This window comes from Pseudochaenichthys georgianus, chromosome 23 (genome assembly GCF_902827115.2).
Source record: "Pseudochaenichthys georgianus chromosome 23, fPseGeo1.2, whole genome shotgun sequence".
NCBI classification, from domain to species: Eukaryota; Metazoa; Chordata; class Actinopteri; order Perciformes; family Channichthyidae; genus Pseudochaenichthys; species Pseudochaenichthys georgianus.
In genome coordinates this window covers 8,468,804-8,490,136 of record NC_047525.1, presented here as the reverse complement: position 1 = coordinate 8,490,136, position 21,333 = coordinate 8,468,804, and the positions used below count along the sequence as shown (strand labels likewise).

The 21,333-nt window shown below is 42.7% G+C and overlaps 1 protein-coding gene across 1 annotated transcript; it reads left to right on the top strand.

Moving 5' to 3' along the window:
* The first annotated feature begins 5,451 nt into the window (after window positions 1-5,451).
* prmt8b (protein arginine methyltransferase 8b) lies at window positions 5,452-21,314 on the top strand. Its single transcript, XM_034112408.2, has 10 exons — window positions 5,452-6,194; window positions 7,307-7,531; window positions 9,221-9,376; window positions 10,031-10,094; window positions 12,338-12,480; window positions 13,508-13,595; window positions 15,444-15,559; window positions 18,624-18,774; window positions 19,923-20,044; window positions 20,888-21,314. Exons 1-10 carry the CDS (start codon window positions 6,126-6,128, stop codon window positions 20,969-20,971), a joined length of 1,218 nt encoding a protein of 405 aa, XP_033968299.1. The 5' UTR covers window positions 5,452-6,125; the 3' UTR covers window positions 20,972-21,314.
* Window positions 21,315-21,333: the final 19 nt, after the last annotated feature.

Sequence of the window (21,333 nt, the reverse complement as noted above, 5' to 3'; positions counted from 1 at the left end):
TGTAGGTTTTCCTCTGTTGAAATCGACCAGCTGTGAAGGTGGGGGCGGGGCTTTTATACGTGAGTAGTGAAAACACTTCCGCTTAGTCTGCTCGCGTGTATCAGTAGCCTCATCCCAATACCCCTCCTCGACTCCTCTCTTCCCCTCCTCGACTCCTCTTTTCCCCTCCTCCGGGACTTGACCCGGAAATCGATCAAGACACGCCATTTTGAAGGACGTCCCAATAGCTGAAATGCACACGGAGGAGTCGAGGAGGGGTGAGGGAGGAGGGGTGCGAGGCATATAAAAGCCCCGCCCCCACCTTCACAGCTGGTCGATTTCAACAGAAGAAAACCAACAACTGGAAGATGAGTGGAAAAGCGTCACATAAATGTATAAGTGCTCACAGCTCCGTGGGAATTATTATTTGCAATTCATTTCTAAAAGGCTTCGAATTACTATAATTATATTTTAATTTAAATGTAGGCTACATTTTACACCAAAACGGAACACAAAAGCAGGACCAACCATCATACATTGTATTCCTTGACTAACAAGAGAAAGATTCATTAATTTAAATATTTAACCAGAAATGGGCCGGTTCTAAGGGGTTATTCAATTAAGCCCAATGAGAGGGGATACAGCTGTGCGTATATGTCATCATTAACAGACGTCGTTTAAGAGTGACGTTTGAGTGAACGAGGACATCCCAATTAATACCTGAGGACTCCTCTGTCCTCGCGTCACCTCCTCGTGTCTCTCGCTCGCATCTTACGGAGGCGGAGCTAAGATGCAAGGAAGGGACACGAGTGAGGGAAAGGAGGAGTCGAGGAGGGGTATTGGGATGAGGCTCGTGTATCCTCCCGCACCCCTCCTCCCGCACCCCTCCTCGACTCCTCCATGCGCATTTCAGCTATTGGGACGTCCTTCAAAATGGCGTGTCTTGATCGATTTCCGGGTCAAGTCCCGGAGGAGGGGAAGAGAGGAGTCGAGGAGGGGTATTGGGATGAGGCTTAGGACTTGACAGGGTTATATGGTCAGATAAGACCAAAATAGAGGTTTTTGGCAACAAACGTCAAAGGTGGGTTTGGTGTAGACCCCACTGTGAAGTATGGTGGTGGAACTTTGATGTTGTGGGGCTGTTTTTCTTCCAAAGACCCTGGACATCTTGTAAGGATATGGGCCCTTTCTCATTTCACTAATTTCCCCTCCTCGAATCCTCGGTCCTCCGGTAGTGACCCAGAAATGCATTTCAGCGTGCCATGTTGAAGGACATCTCATTTCTCTAAATGCACTTCGAGGATCGAGCATCGAGGAGCTATAATCGAGGATACACATGATGGGTCCTCCGCGCCAGTCCGCGGATCCTCCACGGATTTATTTCCGGCAACAGAGAAGTTGTGACGCACGGCCGGACTTATCTCAGCCAATGACAGCTCTGCATGCATCCCCTGGATATTATTTTATTAACTGCTTTCATCGCGACGTGGTGTTTCCAGTGAGAACAGCTGTGAGGTCCGTGCAGAAAGCAGAGCAGTGTTTATAATATATATCACTCAGTATAACAGGCATACATTACTCTCTTTATTTGTATGCTTTAGTTTAGTATCTACAAACAAAGAGTCGATATTTTTCTAAAATCATTTAGTGCTTCACATAATAAAATACACAACGGCTGTATCCTGATATATATTATATTCTTTAGGAGCTGTAGGTGTGTGTTGTACAGTGTGTGTGTGTGTGTGTGTGTGTGTGTGTGTGTGTGTGTGTGTGTGTGTGTGTGTGTGTGTGTGTGTGTGTGTGTGTGTGTGTGTGTGTGTGTGTGTGTGTGTGTGTGTGTGTGTGTGTGTGTGTGTGTGTGTGTGTGTGGTACAGTATGTGTGTGGTACAGTACAGTGTGTAGGTGTGTTGTAGGTGTGTTTATCCCCCCCCCTCTGGTCGCTGAAATGGGGAATTGAAATGATGGGCCAAAAGTTGTATTTACAAGTATTAAAAGTAAGCATGACACCAAACCAACTGAGACCCGCCTGTCCGCCACATCTACACACTGTAACACACTGTAACACACACACACACACACACACACACACACACACACACACACACACACACACACACACACACACACACACACACACACACACACACACACACACACACACACACACACACACACACACACACACACACACACACCTACAGCTCCTAAAACATAATCAGGCTACAGCCGTTGTGTATTTTATTATGTAAAGCACTAAATGGTCTTAGAAAAATATTGACTCTTTGTTTGTAGATACTAAACTACAGCATACAAATACATAGAGTAATGTAGGCCTGTTGAGTGATATATAGGCTATTATACACACTGCTCTGCTTTCTGCACAGACCTCACAACTGTTCTCACAGTAAACATCGCGTCGCGATGAAAGCAGTTACTAAAATAATATCCAGGGGATGCATGCAGAGCTGTCATTGGCTGAGATAAGTCCGGCCATGCGTAACGCCTCCACCGTTCCCGGAAATGCGTCCTCGGAGGAGCCGTGGAGGACCCATCAGTGTCTCCTCGGTTAGAGCTCCTCCAGAGAGCATCCTCAATGCTCGATGCTCGGTCCTCCGCTGAAATCCATTTCCGGGTCACTACCGGAGGACCGAGGAGTTGAGGAGTCGAGGAGTCGAGGAGTCGAGGAGTCGAGGAGTCGAGGAGGGGAAATTAGAGTATTGAGAAACCTCTATAGAGAACCGCAGTGACTCTGTGTTTGACACAAATTGAAGAGACAGATCACGTTTGGTTCTACGACATTAAATACATCATTACATTACATTACATCAGCAGTGACCCCACTGGTGATTTTTGAAGAGTTTACGTGTCTGAAAAACGATGGTTGTTAACATGTGGCTGAATAGTCTGTGAACGCCGCTCTGCAGTTTAATGCAGGGCCGTAGCTACGTTTTTAACGGGCCTAAAATTATATTTAAAATGATTCACTTTTAATTAATGTAATGCTTGTTTCGCTGCTTGAGAAGCTTGTGGACATAGTGTAGGTTTGTTTCTACAAGTACAGTTTTAGGGAAACAAAAGTTAGGGGGCAGCTGGGGGGGCAAGGCTTTACAGTGGGGGGGAAGCTGCCCCCCCTTGCCCCCCCCATAGATCCGCCCCTGCCAGGGAGAGAGCTTTTACCGGGAGAGAGCATACCAGGGGAACCCCCCCCTCTCTCTGCAGTTTGCTCCCTCTCCGCGAGTGTCTTTATGCTCAAAAAACAGGATAGAAAAACCTAAAGACACCTCCACCATACCCATATTTGTGGAAACTGGGCATGGCCTCTGATGTACAGGACTGGACATGACCAGACATATTCTATGGCTATGTCATAAGACACACCCTCCCAGGCTTATGTAACAAAAGTTCATGACCTCGAGTGTGCAGAACTAAAACATTATTCTCGGCGATGGCAAAAACACCTTTTTGGGGCCTCAGTTTATTTCTCCAACAAGTCAGGATCCCCCCTCCCTGTGTACTGCTGTGAGGGGAGAGGGAAGAAACGGCCTTCTCTCTTATCAGTGACACCCATAAACCATTATAGGCCTTACACTCAACTTAACAAACCACTTTGTTTATACTGTAAATATAGAAAAACCTAAAATATTAAGCATTTTCATTGTGGGTTATACAAGAATATAATTGATTATATATGATTAAAATTAACTTTCGTTTTAAGTATTGTAAGTGCAGCCTTTACATGTTCATAATTTAACTGTAATATGTATTTTCTAAGTGTAATAATTATTATTGTTGTAATATTTCATGCGTGCAATATTTAGTCTTTTATTTTGAAGTCCAAGCTCACGTCTCGTTATGCTGTTCTCGCGTGAGTTACGGAGCGTCCACACTACAGCTTCAAAAATAGCTTGGAGCTGGGCGTGTCTGGAGCTTGGGGATTTTATTCAAGCAACACGGCCAACAACCAATCACATGAATCTCCCGCCCCCGACATACAAAGCAAAAACCCCCGGGGATTGTATGGGAGCAATATATATATAAACTCCCCAAACAGGCGAAAACCTACCAGTTTCACCCACTGTCTCTGCCACCTCCCTCCATGCCTGGTTCCTCCGGTTTGTATCCCGGTAGGTGAAGAGGGTCTGGTCATACAAAACCGGGTGATTTGCTACGGCGATAGTTAGTTTCTCCTCCGACTTTTTTTGAAATATAGAAATGAACGGCGGGATATCTCTCCCAGCTTAGACGCGGTTTGATTGGCTACGGCTTCAGCTGTCAGATTTTGGGAAACGGGATTTGATTGGCTGGCGCTGGCTACTCCGGCGTCTCAGGCGACAGATGTTGAACATTGTTCAACTTCTGTCGCCTGAGACGCCTGAGACGGACCGCTCTGCTACCCACAATTCAGTTCGGCGAAAAAGCGCGGCTACGTAACGTCACCCCATTGAAAGTGAATGGGCAGATTGGAGCTTTCGACGCTGTCGACGCTGTCGACGCTGTAGTGTAGACGGGCCGTTAGAGAGCGAGAACATGAGAAGCACCCTCAAAGTAAGATGCACGGATACTTACAGCGCTGTTAGTTTTTTATTCTTATACATATAAGTTGTGAAGAGAACTGAAGAATACTTCCCTCTGTTTTCAGAGCATGCAGCCCAACGAGGTATGTTGTTGTGTTTGTATTACTTTTATGTTTATTACCTTATAGTCAACTCACATGCTGTGCATGTTATTGTGTGTCTAACACAAAACTATGTTTGTCATTTATACTGTTTGTTTGTATAGTTTTCATGGTGGATTCAGAGGAATGAACCCGTTATGAGAAAGCCACTTGTGTCTGATGTGATTCGAGGGAATTACAATTCATCCTAATATGAAGATCTCAACACTTTCCATTAGAGTGAAAGAAAACATGGAAGCAAAATAGACCAAAATTACTAAATACTAAGACCATTGTCTCTGTGTTAACTGATTATGTTGGAGAATTATGTTGAGTATTAAACAATTGTGTGAGTGTATTAAAATACATTGGTCAGTAAGTCAGAGATGTGCAACTATTTAACTTTTTGTTTTAAATTCTTTTTTTATAAATGATTATGGAAGGTGCCCTTTTTCTCACTTGAGCTCCTGCCCCCCAAAATGTCTGTGCACGTCCCTGGCTGAAGCTCATTGGTTGCCGGAGCAACCTGATCTCACCAGAATGCGTGACTCCACCACGACTCCTTAACACCACAATGCGTGGTGGAGTCACGAACTTTGTTACATTTGCGTGTCGGCACCACGCAAACAACCCCAATGTAAAGTGAATGAGGCTCCTTTGTCGTGGTGCACACACGCATTTCTACAACGTGCATTGTGTGTAATGCAACTGTTATTTTTATTAAATTAGTTTGTTTTTAAGGAAGGCCAGAGCTTCAGCTGTGTCAAATAGATTGTTCCCTTTAGTTAACGTTAACGTTATCTGCTACGAGGGCACATCTGTGGTTGGGAGCAGAGATTTACCCACCTTTTCTTGGTTTGTTACTGTTATATATTTTTGTCACGATTACTTTCCTGTCAGTCGAGGGGCTCGTGTGTGTGATGTGTGTTCCGGCCGGCAGTGCACACGCGCACAGTTTGAACCCATTTTAACTTTCTCTCCCGGAAAGCCCTCGGGATTACGCGCAGCCAGGACTTTTCACACGAAGATAAGAATGTCTGTGTGCCTGTCACAAAACTGAGAGATGTGAAGGGATTCCGAGAGAAGTAGAGGAGAAGACGCGCTCTCTGGTGTGGGGTTTTATTAGCTCTTTTTGGTGCTCATTGCTTGCACATGGACACCTAAACGGGGCGCCTGGATGTTGATGGACACCTGCTGGAATGGAACCCGTAACCTTTTAGCCCAATACATGAATCTGCCACTAAAACAGCCTGTATCACATTTACAATATGGATTATGGTAGGCTACGTTTCACAAATCAATTAACGAACTTTTCTCGAGGAATGGATTTAATTCGGTGGAAACTGATACCTTTCTTGTTATGACTTTCATCTTTACGCGCGTTGCACACACACATCTGGCTGTTTAGTGTTATTTTTGACACCTTTCTATTAAGATTGTTACATTCTCCGTACATTTAAAGAGTTGTAGCCTGAAATCTCGTCGGCTCTCATGGGACTGAGGCACTCGTCGCGGTGTTTGCTGCTGCGGCGGAAGATGGCGGAGGCGGACAGCTCGGAGGTAGGGAGCTCGTGCTGTCCTGCTCCCGGCTATAGCGGGACCGGGACACTCACTATACTTGTTTTAGTAGGGAGCGATATATTTGATATGTTATGTATGCATCTTGTGTTTTTCCTAGCCTATCATTGTCGTATCCACGCTTAGAATCAATGTTGCACCATCGCGTGCGTGCAAAGCAAAGTGCATGGTCCTGCAGATGTTGGGGCGGGGAGGTTTAAGTAGACCACTACTATTGATAGCAATAGTAGTGATAATGCACGCAGAGGCTTTGCAGGGGGGATACATGACGGTTTTGGATGCATTGAGTAACTGTCCTTGGTGCTGAAACGGTACCTGCATCCAGGCACGTGCAGCGGATGTTAGAGAGGAAGGGGCTCAAATGCATAAAGGACACAGCGGTGATTTTTATAATTAATTTAATAAAAAATATGTCTGGAATTACAATGTGTGTGACAATGTCAAAGTCATATTAAAATGTAGCTATTTCAAACATATCCACGATTAAGGTTACACACTGCTGCATGATAGTCGTTTCAAAATTAATCCAGATAAATGAAATAATTTAATTGATTTCAGATCATTTTGACATAAAAGGCAAGCAAACACAATACATACAGTGTAACTTGGCACAATTGTACTGTATGTCTTTTCATTTTAAATCTGATTCACTACACCTGATATTAAATACAAAACACATTTTGATCAGAGTTAAAAATAGGTCAGTTGCTTCAGCTTCATAACACTGCAATTAAACCCTCTATGCAATGATTGTATACTCTCTTAAGTGAAATAAAGGTATCCAACCTTTAAAAGGCTTAGGAACTCCAACCCTTTGTGAACTGGGAAACCTGCACAAACATTATAAATGACATTTGAAAAAGGGCACTTCTCAAATAGCAGGGCAAAGGGCAGGTGCTACCCAATGTCTATCTGAGCACGTGCCTGCCTGCATCTTTTACCGGTCCTATTAGAGTCTCCTATTTGAATGTGAATCATAGACTGCTTATTATAAGAATCCCCTTTGACTTGTAATGCATTAACCCATATTAGCCCATACTGTCGTTTCTAAATCCTGATACAAACTCTTTTCTTTCCTTTCTCTTCCTTAACAGAGGCAACAGCCGGTCGCGTCCCCCCACTCTGAATCTGCCCAGCCCTCCCCACTGCCTAAACCAGTGCCTACTGCCCGCCATGTGCCCTGCGGCCCCCCCGCGCCTCATGTAGCAGCCCTGGCTACTTGTCCTGGTCGAGGCAAGATTGCCAAGTTCCTGAGCCCGGAGGAAATGACATCACGGGACTACTACTTCGACTCCTATGCCCACTTTGGCATCCATGAGGTAGGCTGACAGACGGCAGCTTGGTATGTATGAGCAGGGGAAAATACTGACACCAAATGTCTAACCTGAACTCGCCAAGGAATTTCAACCCCGTTAGTCTGGCTTTCTGTCGGCAGGTGTGGTGTATGTCAAACACCACGGCTGGTTTAATCCCATTGACAGATAGGCAGTAGTATTACTTAAACCAAACACTTTTGTGAATATAACAAAACATATCTCAGAAGTCAACATATGAAGCAGCTTAGAGCACATCCAGTAGAAAATACACACATGTAACTTAATGATTCCCATAAATAAGACAACAACTCGAACATGAACCTCAAACAGAGCTGTCCACCTACAATTGTGTGAGGAGAGTGTGTCTTAGCTGACAAAAGATAAGGCTTTTCCACCACCAACTCACATTAAATAAACCAGAAGCAAGATAATAGTCCATGTGAAGTATTCCAGAAATGAAAACAAGCTGTTTACAGCCACTGAATCGCTGTATATTTGGAAAGCTATACCAAAGATAACGACCTTGATTTGCGAAAGGAGTGGTGGTGGAAAAATTTGGGGACCTATAAACCTGTTTAAACTTAGCATGTGGGTCAGCTTTTTGTCGTCTTGCACACAAAGAGAATGTCCTGATTAGAGCAGTGAAGAGCCCGGAAAGTGGGATGTGTGAATGGGTTCAGGGATATGGATATCAGCCGTCCCCAAAGGCTTTGTGTTGTACTCCTGTCTATTTCAAGAACCACTGCCACCGTCACACAGGCTCTTGGCCTAAATACTGCCTCATTTATCTCTTTATACATGTGATAATAACAGCTATTCACATGAGGACAATATGTATTACGCTCATTATGTTATTATGTTCCTTTGAGCATTTATGAGTCACACTATTCTTTAGGCAGTCTATACCAGTTCAATATAGAAGGATAGTACTTTGCTTGTTATTAAAGGTCTCCTATCATGGAAAATGCACTTTTGTATGTCTTTTATACACATGTGTCCCCGGTGTGTCAGGGAACTCACAAAGTGTCAGAACACAAAACCCTCTCTCTTTTCCTCCGTACCCAAATCTCTAAAAACGGGGGAACAACGGAGCTGATCCTGATTTGCATCCGATATGACGTAATATCGGAAACGCGGGCTGGCTTTACGCCCACGGCCCTATCAGAAACGTTGCTATCAGAAACAATGCACGACGTTTTGGAAGTGTTATGGTCTTTGTTTACATTAGCAAGCATCGCTAACACTGCACTGGAGAGTATTTGTAAAAAAGCAGGAAATAAAAAGGAACTCACCTTGTGTACACCTGTGAGAGAAAAAGATCCATACTATTTCAGAAATAATCCTTGATGGGGTTTGGAACATGATATGGCGTTTAATCACGGCAGCATTTAGCTGTATCTGGGGAGATTTCCCCTGATCAGACACTCAGCATAAGCTCCCCCCCTCTTTTTTTTTTTTAAAGCTAAGGACCCAGAATCAGCACTTCTCTAACAGGGCTGAAATAGAGGGGTATGAGGCATGGCTAGGATGGGAGATCTGTTTGGTATTTTGAGCAGAACACTTCATAGACATGTTTCCTATATTTTTTTATATATCAGACACTTATAATATATGCCTAAAAATAGCTTAATAGGAGACCTTTAAAGACTGCATGTCCTTCATGGCTCTTCATTTGACCTCTAATCTAAACAGGAGATGCTGAAGGACGAGGTGCGGACGCTGACCTACAGGAATGCCATGTACCACAACAAGCATGTGTTCAAAGATAAAATCGTCCTGGATGTGGGGAGCGGAACGGGGATCCTCTGTATGTTTGCCGCTAACGCCGGCGCCAAACACGTCTACGGGGTGAGACAGATACACACTTTGACCACAGACTCCACACTTTATATTCTTCATTTAGAATCCTCTAACCGTACTACTCAGGCTTTATGAGAGAGACCCTTTTAGTGTCCAAAATAATAGCCGACTGTCACAGTATCTCTCATCCGTATCCTTTCTTTTTTGCATATGAAACAGTAAGACATTTATTTCTAAGGGCCAGTTTCTAGTGTTCCTCTGAGAGACTGTGAATCTGTTTCAAACAATGTTAGGCACAGAGGCAAGGTGAGACATATGGCTGTAAATCACAGGTTACACATTGCCGGCAGAGTCTCTATGTATGATTCATATACTGTATTACACTTATGGATGGGAGAGAAGAATGATGTATTCGTTGTCATGCTGCACGGGGTCTGAGATGAGCGATCAGGGACATTAGTGTGAGGACGGATCGGCATGGTTTGATTACATTTGCCCTTCTGATATCGCCCCAAAGGTTACCCCACAGTATATCGGGAATGGGGCGGAAATATGGTAGTTTACACCCTTGACCACGAAATAATCTTTTTCCCAACTAACTATTTCTCATGAATTATTAACATAAATGTGTAATTTATTTGACTAGAAAATGTAGATATTGCAGCAAACATTCAACACTTTCGTGTGTCCTTGTGCCTACAGATTGAATGCTCAAGCATATCAGAATATTCAGAGAAGATCATAAAGTCCAATCACCTACACAATGGTAAGTCAAAGAGGTTTTCCCTTGCTATTATGTTTCCTATATCCATTTGTCTAAATGCAGTGACCGCCACACTCGACACTTTTGGACACAGTTCTGATGGTTAACTGGCCTCTGTCAGAAGTCCCTAAAGGCCCTGTCACACTGTCCCGAAATTGACACCCGATGGACACACGATAAAGGAAATGTTCAAATTCGGCTCTGATCGTAGCAACATCGGGCCATTCGTGAGGGCATCTAAGCCATCGTATGACCGCCGGTGGAGTTTCTCAGACTCCGGCAGCAACTTCGTGAGCGGCAACTTCGTAAGGCACTCGTGAGGGCATCTTGTCAAATGGTGTCATCTTCGTGTTATCATCGGTGCATTCGCCCTCACTCTGATCGGGGCGAATGCCCGATGGCACCGAGGATAACAAGATGCCCTCACGATGGCCTTACGAAGGGCAAAATTGACACACGAATTTAACACGAATATGAACCTTCGCAAGGTCCTTCGGCAATTTTTTGGCATGCCAAAGATTTTGCCTCCGCTCACGAAGTTGCTGCCGGAGTCTGAGAAACTCCGCCGGCGGTCATACGATGGCTTCAGATGCCCTCACGAACGGCCCGATGTTGCTACGATCACAGCCGAATTTGAACATTTCCTTTATCGTGTGTCCATCGGGTTGTTTTATTGCACAACAAAATCATGTAAATATATTATGTAAATAACCCAATTTGTGTTCTGTGAAACTAAAAAGGATATAATATATTATTTTGAAGGACAGTTGACAGGAAATTGTTGTTGTTATGGAAACAACATTACGGAGAAAACGTAATATTTTCTACATATAAAGACGGAGAAAGTAAAGAACAAAGTCTGAAGATATCAGTACAGTATCATAGTACTGTAACATAATTGTTTTTGGTACTTTCATTGCAGTTGTATGTCTTAAATGTAATGTAAATGTTGCCTTCGTGTGTGGTTCGGGGCCATCTTCGTGCGAAATTCACAATTCCATATTCGTGTGTCCATCGGGTGTCAATTTCGGGACAGTGTGACAGGGCCTTTACTGGTGCTGATTACCATTGTAAAAGACCACACTCAACTTCACAGAGTGGCAACCCAATCTAGTGGGCTTCATTTCATCAGGCTTTTCTTTTTGATTAATCTTTCCTGTTCTAAAGAATTAAAACCTCATCGTCAGTATTAACTATATAATTAGTTTACTTGCCAGCAGTGTGAACCTGGAGATGTTGAAAACGCAAAAGTGTTATGATACAAATCTATAGGACAGGTTGTTGGGCAATGTTCACAGTTGGCCTAAGTTGCGTCAATTAGAATATGGCTGACAATAGCTATAAAAAAATGGCTTGGCCGATTTGGAAATTGGAAAATGTTGGTGTGGTATTGGAGACGTATTGAGGATGTTGAATTCATTTCTGCCATTATGAGTCCCCTAAAAGTTTAAAATCAACAAAAGAAATCCATGGTAATCAGCCCAACAAGACTACAAATAAGGCCACCTCTGGCTTAAACTGCCATTTCTTATCCTCTGTAATTGTCCGAATCTGCCAAGCCATTCTTTAGCTTTTGTCTGAATATGCTAATTAATGTAACTCATGCTAATTGTGCAAATTACCCAACATATGCAAGTTAGCATCCGGCAGTTTCTATGTGCTGGGGACCCCTACAATAGATATCTAACATACAACTTTGGGGTACTCCACATTTCCGGGTTCACAACAGGACCCTCTGTCCTTAGACCCTCACATCGTACAGGGAAAAACTTCCAGAGAAAACCCACAGTTTAAAGGGGAGCATGGGAGAAACCTCAGGGAGAACATCAGAGGAGGGATCCCTCTCCCAGGACGGACAGACGTGCAATAGATGTTGTGTGTAAATCGAAGAGATAATACATTTTACAACATAGGTAGACCAAATGTTCGGAAATGCATGTGTCTGTAATAAGAAGACGAATCCACGAAGATGTCAACAATCCTGTGGGAGCCATCAGGGAAGTAGTATCAAATCAAATCAAGTTTTATTTATATCGCACATTTTTAAAACGATTTTTGGTCGAGCCAAAGTGCTGTACATATAATAATTACCTTACAGTAAGGACACTATACAGTATGATGAGAGTCAGGCAGGACCGCCGGCCATGTTCTCCTTTTAAAAATAGATCTCTTTGCATTAATGTTATAGAGATGCGCTGAAGTCATTTGTTTGTTGCCTGCTGTTTCTGTGTCTCTCTACTCGGCAGTCATCACCATCTTCAAGGGAAAGGTGGAGGAGGTGGAGCTGCCCGTGGAGAAGGTGGACATCATCATCTCCGAGTGGATGGGCTACTGCCTCTTCTACGAGTCCATGCTCAACACCGTCATCTTCGCCAGGGACAAGTGGCTGGTATGATGCTGCTGGGTTGAAGAATAATAAAGCTTTATTTGTACAGCACTTTTCATATAGCAGGTGCAGCTCAACGTGCTTTAAGAACAAATGAAACAGAACAAGAATTTCACATCAGGCCAGACATTGAAACCTTTTAGCACATATGCCCCATAGCGATATGATATAACAGTTTAAGAGTTTAACAGACACAGGAGGCAAAAGATAATACTTTTAAAAAACACAATAAAACAAATAAATGTGGTAAAATAAATGAAGACAAAAAAATCGATAATAATAAATAAATAAATAAAATAACAAATAAAACAAAATAAAGTAACAATAATAAAAACAAAAATAAATGCTAAGAATAATAAAGGTCGCTCAGAAAATTGTAAAATAAATAAAAAAAGTAAAAAGCTATAAAGAAAATAAAACAATACAAAGATAATAAAAATTAAAAGACCATTTATGTCGCTAATAAAAATCTAATCTAAAAAGAAGTGTCTTTAGCTGTCGTTTAAAAATGTCCACTGAGTTTAGTGTGTGTAGCTGGCTGGAGATGTGAAAGGCTTTTGACTCATAAACACAGCAGAGATGAAGTAGAGGATTTACTGCCCAGATGTTGAGGTCGCACATGACTGATGTGGTTCTGACCTCAGGCTTTAAACTCGACACCAGATCTTACAGTACATGCCAGGTGTGTGAACCATAGAGGCGATTAATGGCCTTTCTGTATGTGTGTGTGTGTGTGTGTGTGTGTGTGTGTGTGTGTGTGTGTGTGTGTGTGTGTGTGTGTGTGTGTGTGTGTGTGTGTGTGTGTGTGTGTGTGTGTGTGTGTGTGTGTGTGTGTGTGTGTGTGTGTGTGTGTGTGTGTGTGTGTGTGTGTGTGTGTGTGTGTGTGTGTGTGTGTGTGTGTGTGTGTGTGTGTGTGTGTGTGTGTGTGTGTGTGTGTGTGTGTGTGTGTGTGTGTGTGTGTGTGTGTGTGTGTGTGTGTGTGTGTGTGTGTGTGTGTGTGTATTAATACCTTGAGTTTTCTCTCGTTCAGAAACCCGGAGGTCTGATGTTTCCCGACAGGGCGACTCTCTACGTGGTGGCCATTGAAGACCGGCAGTACAAGGACTTCAAGATTCATTGTGAGTAATTATGGAAGATTTGCTCTCAAGTTGTTTCCCTCTCCGCCTCGCGCTCAGCGCTGCAGTGCATTATTAATGACCGCTGTGCGAGTGAAATCAAAACAAACTCAAGTTAGATATCCATTTTCTCATAAGGCACTTAAAGCTGTATCTAAAAGATTGGTGAAAAGTGGGGCTGCAGACTGTGAGGAATGCATAACTCACTGCAAAAGGCTCATAGGTTGATCAATATGCTCAGCCAGGTATTAATGATAACAATGTTTACCTTATAATTATCAGCTTTGGGTTTTAAGTGTTTATAAAATATTGATAATTGGATTTAGGTCTTCAGCACTTTTAAATATGAGGTCAACATTTCTGGCTATGTTGACTTAAGTAAGCTGAAGACACAAAGCAAGTTATGCTAGGATATACAATCATTTTGCACAATCTTGCAAAGCAAATTATATATACAACTGCAAATAAACAATACAAACCATTTATGAACCATTAATAAAGCCAGTAGTTTCAAAATGACAAGCCCGGTGACAGATTTGCCGTATTTAGAAGCAGTACTGGCAGTATCTACCCCATCAGGTGTCTTGAGTACAGTACAACCGCTGCTCTGAACTCACTCCATGTGTTCTGATATCTCTCACAGCAGGAGTGGGGGCTTAACATTGTGATCCAGATCAAAGCACCAATATTAAAGGTGCCATGTACTTAGGCATGGAATAAAAACTCCTGCTGAGTTTCCGTTGACTGCACAGGTGGCATCCTTTCTTCTACACACACATTCATGCTTTCACATAAATCCCAATGAATTCAGTCTACCCAAACTCTTATTTTTAGTCTCTCTGTGCGTCGGTGCCATTTTCCACCTTCTCATTGTTCAGATTTAGCACTGGCCCTGTGACAAGGCAAGGTGGAGTGGACAGAGGGACTGGGGGAGGGAGAGCCTTCTCAGGCCCAAATTATAATAAAAAAGAGCCTGCCAGACATGGTGGAGGAGGCGGAGGACGTCTATTTTCAGGCCCTGTCATCCTCCACACAGGGGCCGGACAGAAAGACAGACAGTACTGGGACTGCTTTCTGCTTTGTTTTATTTGTTCTCCTTCTTGTTTTGCCCTGACTGCAGGGCCGGCCCTTGTCATAGGCAGTATAGGTGAATGCTAAGGGCGCATCAACCCATCGGGGGGCGCCGAAAATTGGGGAGAAAAAAAAAAATGTTAGAAATAAAAAAGAAAAATGTTTTGGAAATGTCATAACAAAGCAATCTCCCGATTTTGGATCAACAAAGTACATCTTATTAACTTATACTAACATAACTACGCCTATATTGCGTACAGCACCCATAAACTATGGCACACCTCCCCCCCCCAAAATCAAGTTGAACTGCCCCAGCCCCAGTAAAAACCAGAGGTTTATGTGAAATTGTTCTTTTTTTGAAATAATGGTTTTAGTGTGCAATTATACGTTTTAATTGTGTATTTGTGTTCATTTAAAATAAATCAAACTCCCAAAAAACGTATACAGCTTCTGAGTGCTTTTATTAACATTGGAATTTACTGTGTAAGCGGCCGCGGGGGGAGAGCTTTAGAGAGCTCTCTCCTGAAAGACTAAGCGGCTCTGATAACCTCGGCTCAGTCAGGTAAAGGCATTATAGTTATAATAAAATAAAAGAATAGGTGAAAAACAGGTATAAAATACTATATGACAGTAAAAGTTGTTATAGCAGCTAAAATCTTGCCTAGGGCAGCAAATTGGTCAGGGCCGGCCCTGCCTGACTGCTTGTCAAGAAGTGGCAAAATAGCTTTGCAAGTGATTTAAAGTTACAAAGTAACAAAATACTGTGTTTTGTACACACAGGGTGGGAAAACGTGTACGGGTTCGACATGAGCTGCATTCGCAACGTGGCCATCAAAGAGCCTCTGGTGGATATGGTAGATTCCAAGCAGGTGGTGACTAACGCCTGCCTCCTGAAGGTTAGTCTACTGTATATCTCTGTGTGTATAATGCACGGTGACTGACTGTGAATATTTCTCAAGCATTTGTCCCCCTCATCGTTCGAGTGCTTGCAAAGCCTGCATGTTTGAGGCATTTATCGTTTTTTGTTCTGCCACTACATGGATCCTAAATTAAGTCAGAGAAAGCGATCAATCCCGATCAGTCTGCTGAGACTGTTTTCTAGAAGTTTCCAGGGAGCTGTAATAGTCTACAGATCTGTTTTCCAACAGTTGCGTATATCACATATCTGTATTCCTCTCTCACATCATTTGGTGCGCTTAGTGCTCGCTATACTTTCAGTGCTGTAAAGTCATTCAATACATTTAATTATGTACTCTACTTAAGTACACATTTGAGTTACTTGTGCTTTACTTGAGTATTTCCATGTTATGCTACTGTGTACTTCTACTCCACTACAATTCAGAGGTAAATGGTGTACTTTTACTCCACTACATTTATTTTAATACCTTTAGTTACTTTACAGATTTGTATTAATGATGTGAAATATAATCAAATCTTAAATCAGACTTTAGTTACACCTGGATTCAATACACAATATATAGACGCAGACACGCAGTATACAAAGTCATTCAAAGTAGCTGCACCTTTACCAGCTTTGATCAGAGGTTAAAGAAGAAGTCCTGCATTCAAATTGTGCAAAGTACAAAAGTATTAGCAAATCAAAGATATCAGAATAAACTTAAAGCACCGAAAGTAAAAGTACTCATTTTGCAGGTTGGGCTGTTTAAGCACCAACTATTTTAATTATAATTGTTAAATTAATATGTTCAACACTGTAATGTTGCACTTACTCAAAGGTGGGGTTTATTTGAATTACTTTACTTCTAGATAACTCAACCTAATAATATATAATTATGTATTAGTTGATTTATATTTTGTATTAATAAAGTAGTTAGTAACTATACCTGTCAAATAAATGTATTGGGGTGATAGTATAAAGTAGCGTAATGTGAAAATAAAGTAAAATTACCTACAAATGTTTACAGTACTTAAACAAATAGACTTTGTTACATTACACCGCTGGCTTTGATAAGACTCTAATGCATCAATAAGTATAATCAAAACATATCATATATATTATTCTCGGGCCAATCAGCATAACAGTTTTTGGGGGTATTTTAAGTATATGTTGATGCCAATACTCTTGTGCTTTTACTTATAACAGAGTATTCCTACACCCTGGTACTTTGACTTATAGTTCACACCTGCCTTGTATAGTCCGGTTGAATCGAACCCTGGTGCGTTTAGCCGCTTGGTGCGGTTCATTTGGGTCGGTGTGAACACAGTCCGAGACCTCTTAAGTGAACTAAACAACCGGACTCTGGTCCGCTAAAATAGGTGGTCTCGGTCGGAGCGCTTGCTTGCGAACTCTGAAGCGGTTCATTGCTGGTGGGAACGCAGTCCGCACCAAAACATAGGAAGCGCAGTATTTACGTGTCACAAGAACGCGGATATCTTCAAAAATATTTAGCGAATGAGTCTTTCAAGACATCCGCGGTTGGTTAGTTAAAGAGTGAAGCAGAATTAAGTGTTGAACAGTGTCGTGTAAAGTCAGAATTCTCCGTCAGCTACATAAAAGTAAGAACACCTGTCGTCGGTGAAACACCCCTCCTTACTGCAGAACGTCTCTCATTATATGTGTTATAAATTAATGTTTTTTAACGGACTTTGTCTGATTATATAATCATATGCGCGGGCCGCTAAAGTCTGTTGATCTCCAGATTAACAGCAGCATGAGAATAACCTGCCGAAAGTGCCGATGCTCCATGGCGGAGGCTCCGGTAGAAATTGCCGGGATTTGCGTTTTTCCCCCTTAATGTCTGACCAATGGTTGAACAGCATTTCCGTGCACATGGCTTGTGTTTAAAGTGTATAGTCCGTTTGAGTTTTGCCCGTGTGAACCATGGGGTGTGAACCATGTGTGAACGCAAACCGAAACTTCTGAAAAATGAAACAATGTAACAAACTGTCGTCTGGTGCGCACCAGAAAACGGACTAGGTGTGAATCATAGGTGTGAATGCACCCTAACAAGATCTGAGTACCTTCCCCACCTGGGTGCTTTACATGTCCGGTGAGAGGGCGGTTAGTTAGTTAATATAATTCCTACTGTTTGTAACTCTTTCACATGAATATATACCCCCCATACACCCACCTCCCCGCTGCCAGCCACTTCACCCCCTCTTAATTCAAACTGTCACTCATTCCTCACACGCTAAAATGACAGAATCTCTCCCGGAGACTTCTTCTCTCTCCAGCTACAATTTGCTCTGTATGACACTGGCCTGGTGTCACTGGAAAGGACGGAGGTGTTAAATCTGTCATGCTGATGCCACATGGCCCAGCGATCTGTGTAACCCCCCCCCCTTTATTCAACATCATTACATGCATAACCAGTTCCAATCCTTTTTTTTGAGGCCACAATGAAGCCTGCCAGGTAACACCATGGGACTTTACTGTGGGGCAATATTCATGAGGCAGTGCTTGATATAGACACACACACACACACACACACACACACACACACACACACACACGCATGCACACACACACCCATGCACAGACACAGACAGACATAACACACACACACACACGCACGCACGCACGCACACACACACACACACACACACACACACACACGCACACGCACACGCACACGCACACGCACACGCACACGCACACGCACACGCACACACACACACACACACACCCTCCCTCCATTGCACACTCGAGGGAGGACACCCACTCAGCATGTATACTGTGAGCAGGCCCAGTTTGCCAGCCGTGATTCAACCTGTGGGCTTTCACACACACAAACATACACACATACTCACACACAAACAATGGTGAATAATCATGAGGGTTTGACATATACATGTACTACATGTGGGTGAGAGATGGCAAGTGGGGGTGTGTCTGTGCTCGTACCTGAGGAGCGCTGTTGTATTGCGATATAGCATTTCATGAATTGTAAAATACGGACAAAATAAGCAATTTCGTGATTGTTTGCCTTTTTTCTGCAGGAAGTGGACATCTACACCGTGAAGCCCGAGGACCTGTCCTTCACCTCAGCCTTCCGTCTGCAGATCCACCGCAACGATTACGTCCACGCCCTGGTCACCTATTTCAACATCGAGTTCACCAAGTGTCACAAGAAGACCGGCTTCTCCACAGGTGATATCTGTTCACACTGTTCAGAGGAGAGGGAAAGGAGAACAAAGAGAGTTTGGATTGTGTGAAAGCATCAATGAGAATGTGTCCAATTATAATATTAGAGATAAACTCTTGCCATGTCTTACCTTTGGCAGCACTGTCCAAGTCTTTTTAGAGTTTTCCAATAAATAGTCCTAAACAATGCCAGAGCCCGTCTGTCTTCTTCTGGACATTTTTCTAAGCTCCCTCTTTCTCTCTCTTGATCCTCCCTAGCAACAGTAATTGTTTTGCTTAGCAGCTGTGTGTTATCGAGTATTAACTACCTCTGAAATGTCCGAATTGATCAATCAGCATAAAATATTCATCTAAGCCGTGTTATAATGTTTTTTTCAAAATGCCTAGGTATCAGAAGACTTTGAGGCAGTTAGACTAAAATGTCCTAACTTGACAATTCACAGAATATGCTTCGGTCCGTTTTTTATCAGAACTACTTTCGACCAAATAAATGGTATAGGAAACTGTTAAAAATGGTAAGGCATAAATCCCAAAACCAATGGACAGACAACATTATAGCTAATTTAAAAATAAATGTTCTTCATCACACCAGTTAAGCAACGGTTTAAGCTTGACGTCCACAGAATTATTTAAGAGTGCTACCATTCAGTTTTCTCCTCCCCTAGTGAATTATCCGGCCAATATTCCAAATGTCCATCGAAATATATAAGCATTTTATAGCACTTCACAGCATCTTAGCTCTTGGCCACACTGCAGGTGTTACATTTGCACCGCAAAGCGCTCCTGGTGCCATGGCGCCAAGGACACCCATTATAGAGTTGCTAAGCTGTTATGTAAGCTTACATTTATGCATCCAGTTCTTACATAATATTGTGTAGAGGAGGTTCTATGTTTGGCCGAGGCTGTTGGGCCTGCGGCTGAGCGTTACTGAAGGAGTTCTCTCCTGTCAGCCTCTGTATGTCTCCCACCGGGTGAGCCATTTTCAGCTGCCTTGCCCAAGGGAGCCGAGTGCCCAATGGAACCAGTTTTTTTTTTAAAGTCCTTATACATAGCCCTTTTATATCTCTTTCTTCTTCTCTCTGCCTCTCCATTCTGCTCTACTTGTTTCCCTCTTTTCTCCTATGCATATATTCCTCCTCCTGTCCTCTCCTCAGCTCCAGATGCTGCCACCACACACTGGAAGCAGACAGTGTTCTACCTAGAGGACTATTTGACTGTCAAGAAGGGAGAGGAGATTTTTGGCAGTATCGCTGTCAGGCCAAATGAGAAGAATGTGGTAAGATTCGGAAAAAACGAAAAATCTCACAGTCGTAAATATACATGTCTCTACCATCTTTGACTGTATGTGTGGCATCTTCATTCTTTGTAACCTAACTAGTACCTACAGTGATAGTCTAGTTGTGAACGCAGAAATGTGGAGTACCCCAAAGTTGTATGTTAGAAATGTATAGTAAGGGTCCCCATTACATAGAACTTGCCGGATTCTAATGTGCATAATTATGTTGGGCAATTTGCACAATTAGCATAAATTGTGTTCATTTAAATTATAGCCCATGAAGACAATAGTTACAATTCTGGAGTGGTTTTGAGGGATGCTGAAACCAGGAATGTACAGAATCCAAAATGGCAGTTTTAACCAGAAAGTGGCCATATTTGTACTCCCGGTGGGCTGACTACCAGGAGTAGTGTTGCGACCATTGGATATAGAGAGCACAAGATGAAAAATATTTCCTCTACTGTGGAAAATTATTTTTCAAATGAGTCCCGTAAACCCTCCAAATTGAAATCAGCCCACCGGGAATACAAAACTGGCCATTGTTTACCCGTCATACATAGATTAAGCTTCCTCATAACCACTCACAAATTGTCCAAATCTGCCAAGCCATTTTTAAACAATTGTAAACAAAAGATACAATGCTAATTTATATTAACGCAACTTATGCTAATTGCCCAAATATGCAAGTTAGCATGCGGCAATAGGACTCTATGAGCTGGCAAACAGATTGTTAAGTAAAGGTGAGTGCTTTTTTTGGTCTTAGGAAATGTTTGTACACTTTTTTGGATATTTAAACTAACTAATTTCTACATTTATCAACTCAAAATGTTTTTATGTTTGTAGCGTGACCTGGAGTTCACCCTGGAGCTGGACTTCAAAGGGCAGCTCTGCGAGGCGGCCATTTCCCACGACTATAAAATGCGTTGACCAACCGACTACCCTCAGCACCCCCCCTCCTCAAAGATTCGGAGAGGGGGGGACGGCACGCGCTCTCCAACAACGATTCCAGTTGGCCAGCCAGGGCGAACACACGCATCTGATTGGATGCCGTATTGCCAGCGCCCAAGTGATGTCATCAGAGCAGTTTCTATCAGCAATAGTGCCGTCAGCTTTACCAACGCGATAAGCTCGGGCACACTGAATGTAACATCCTAACTGAACTTGATCCTTTTTTGGGGTATTATTTGAGCTATAAGATAAAAAAAACATTTGAGTCTTTCTATAGTGTAGCTTATTGACAAGTTGAGGGTAACTGTGTGTAGTCGTATAGAAGCAGCAAATAATTGTCT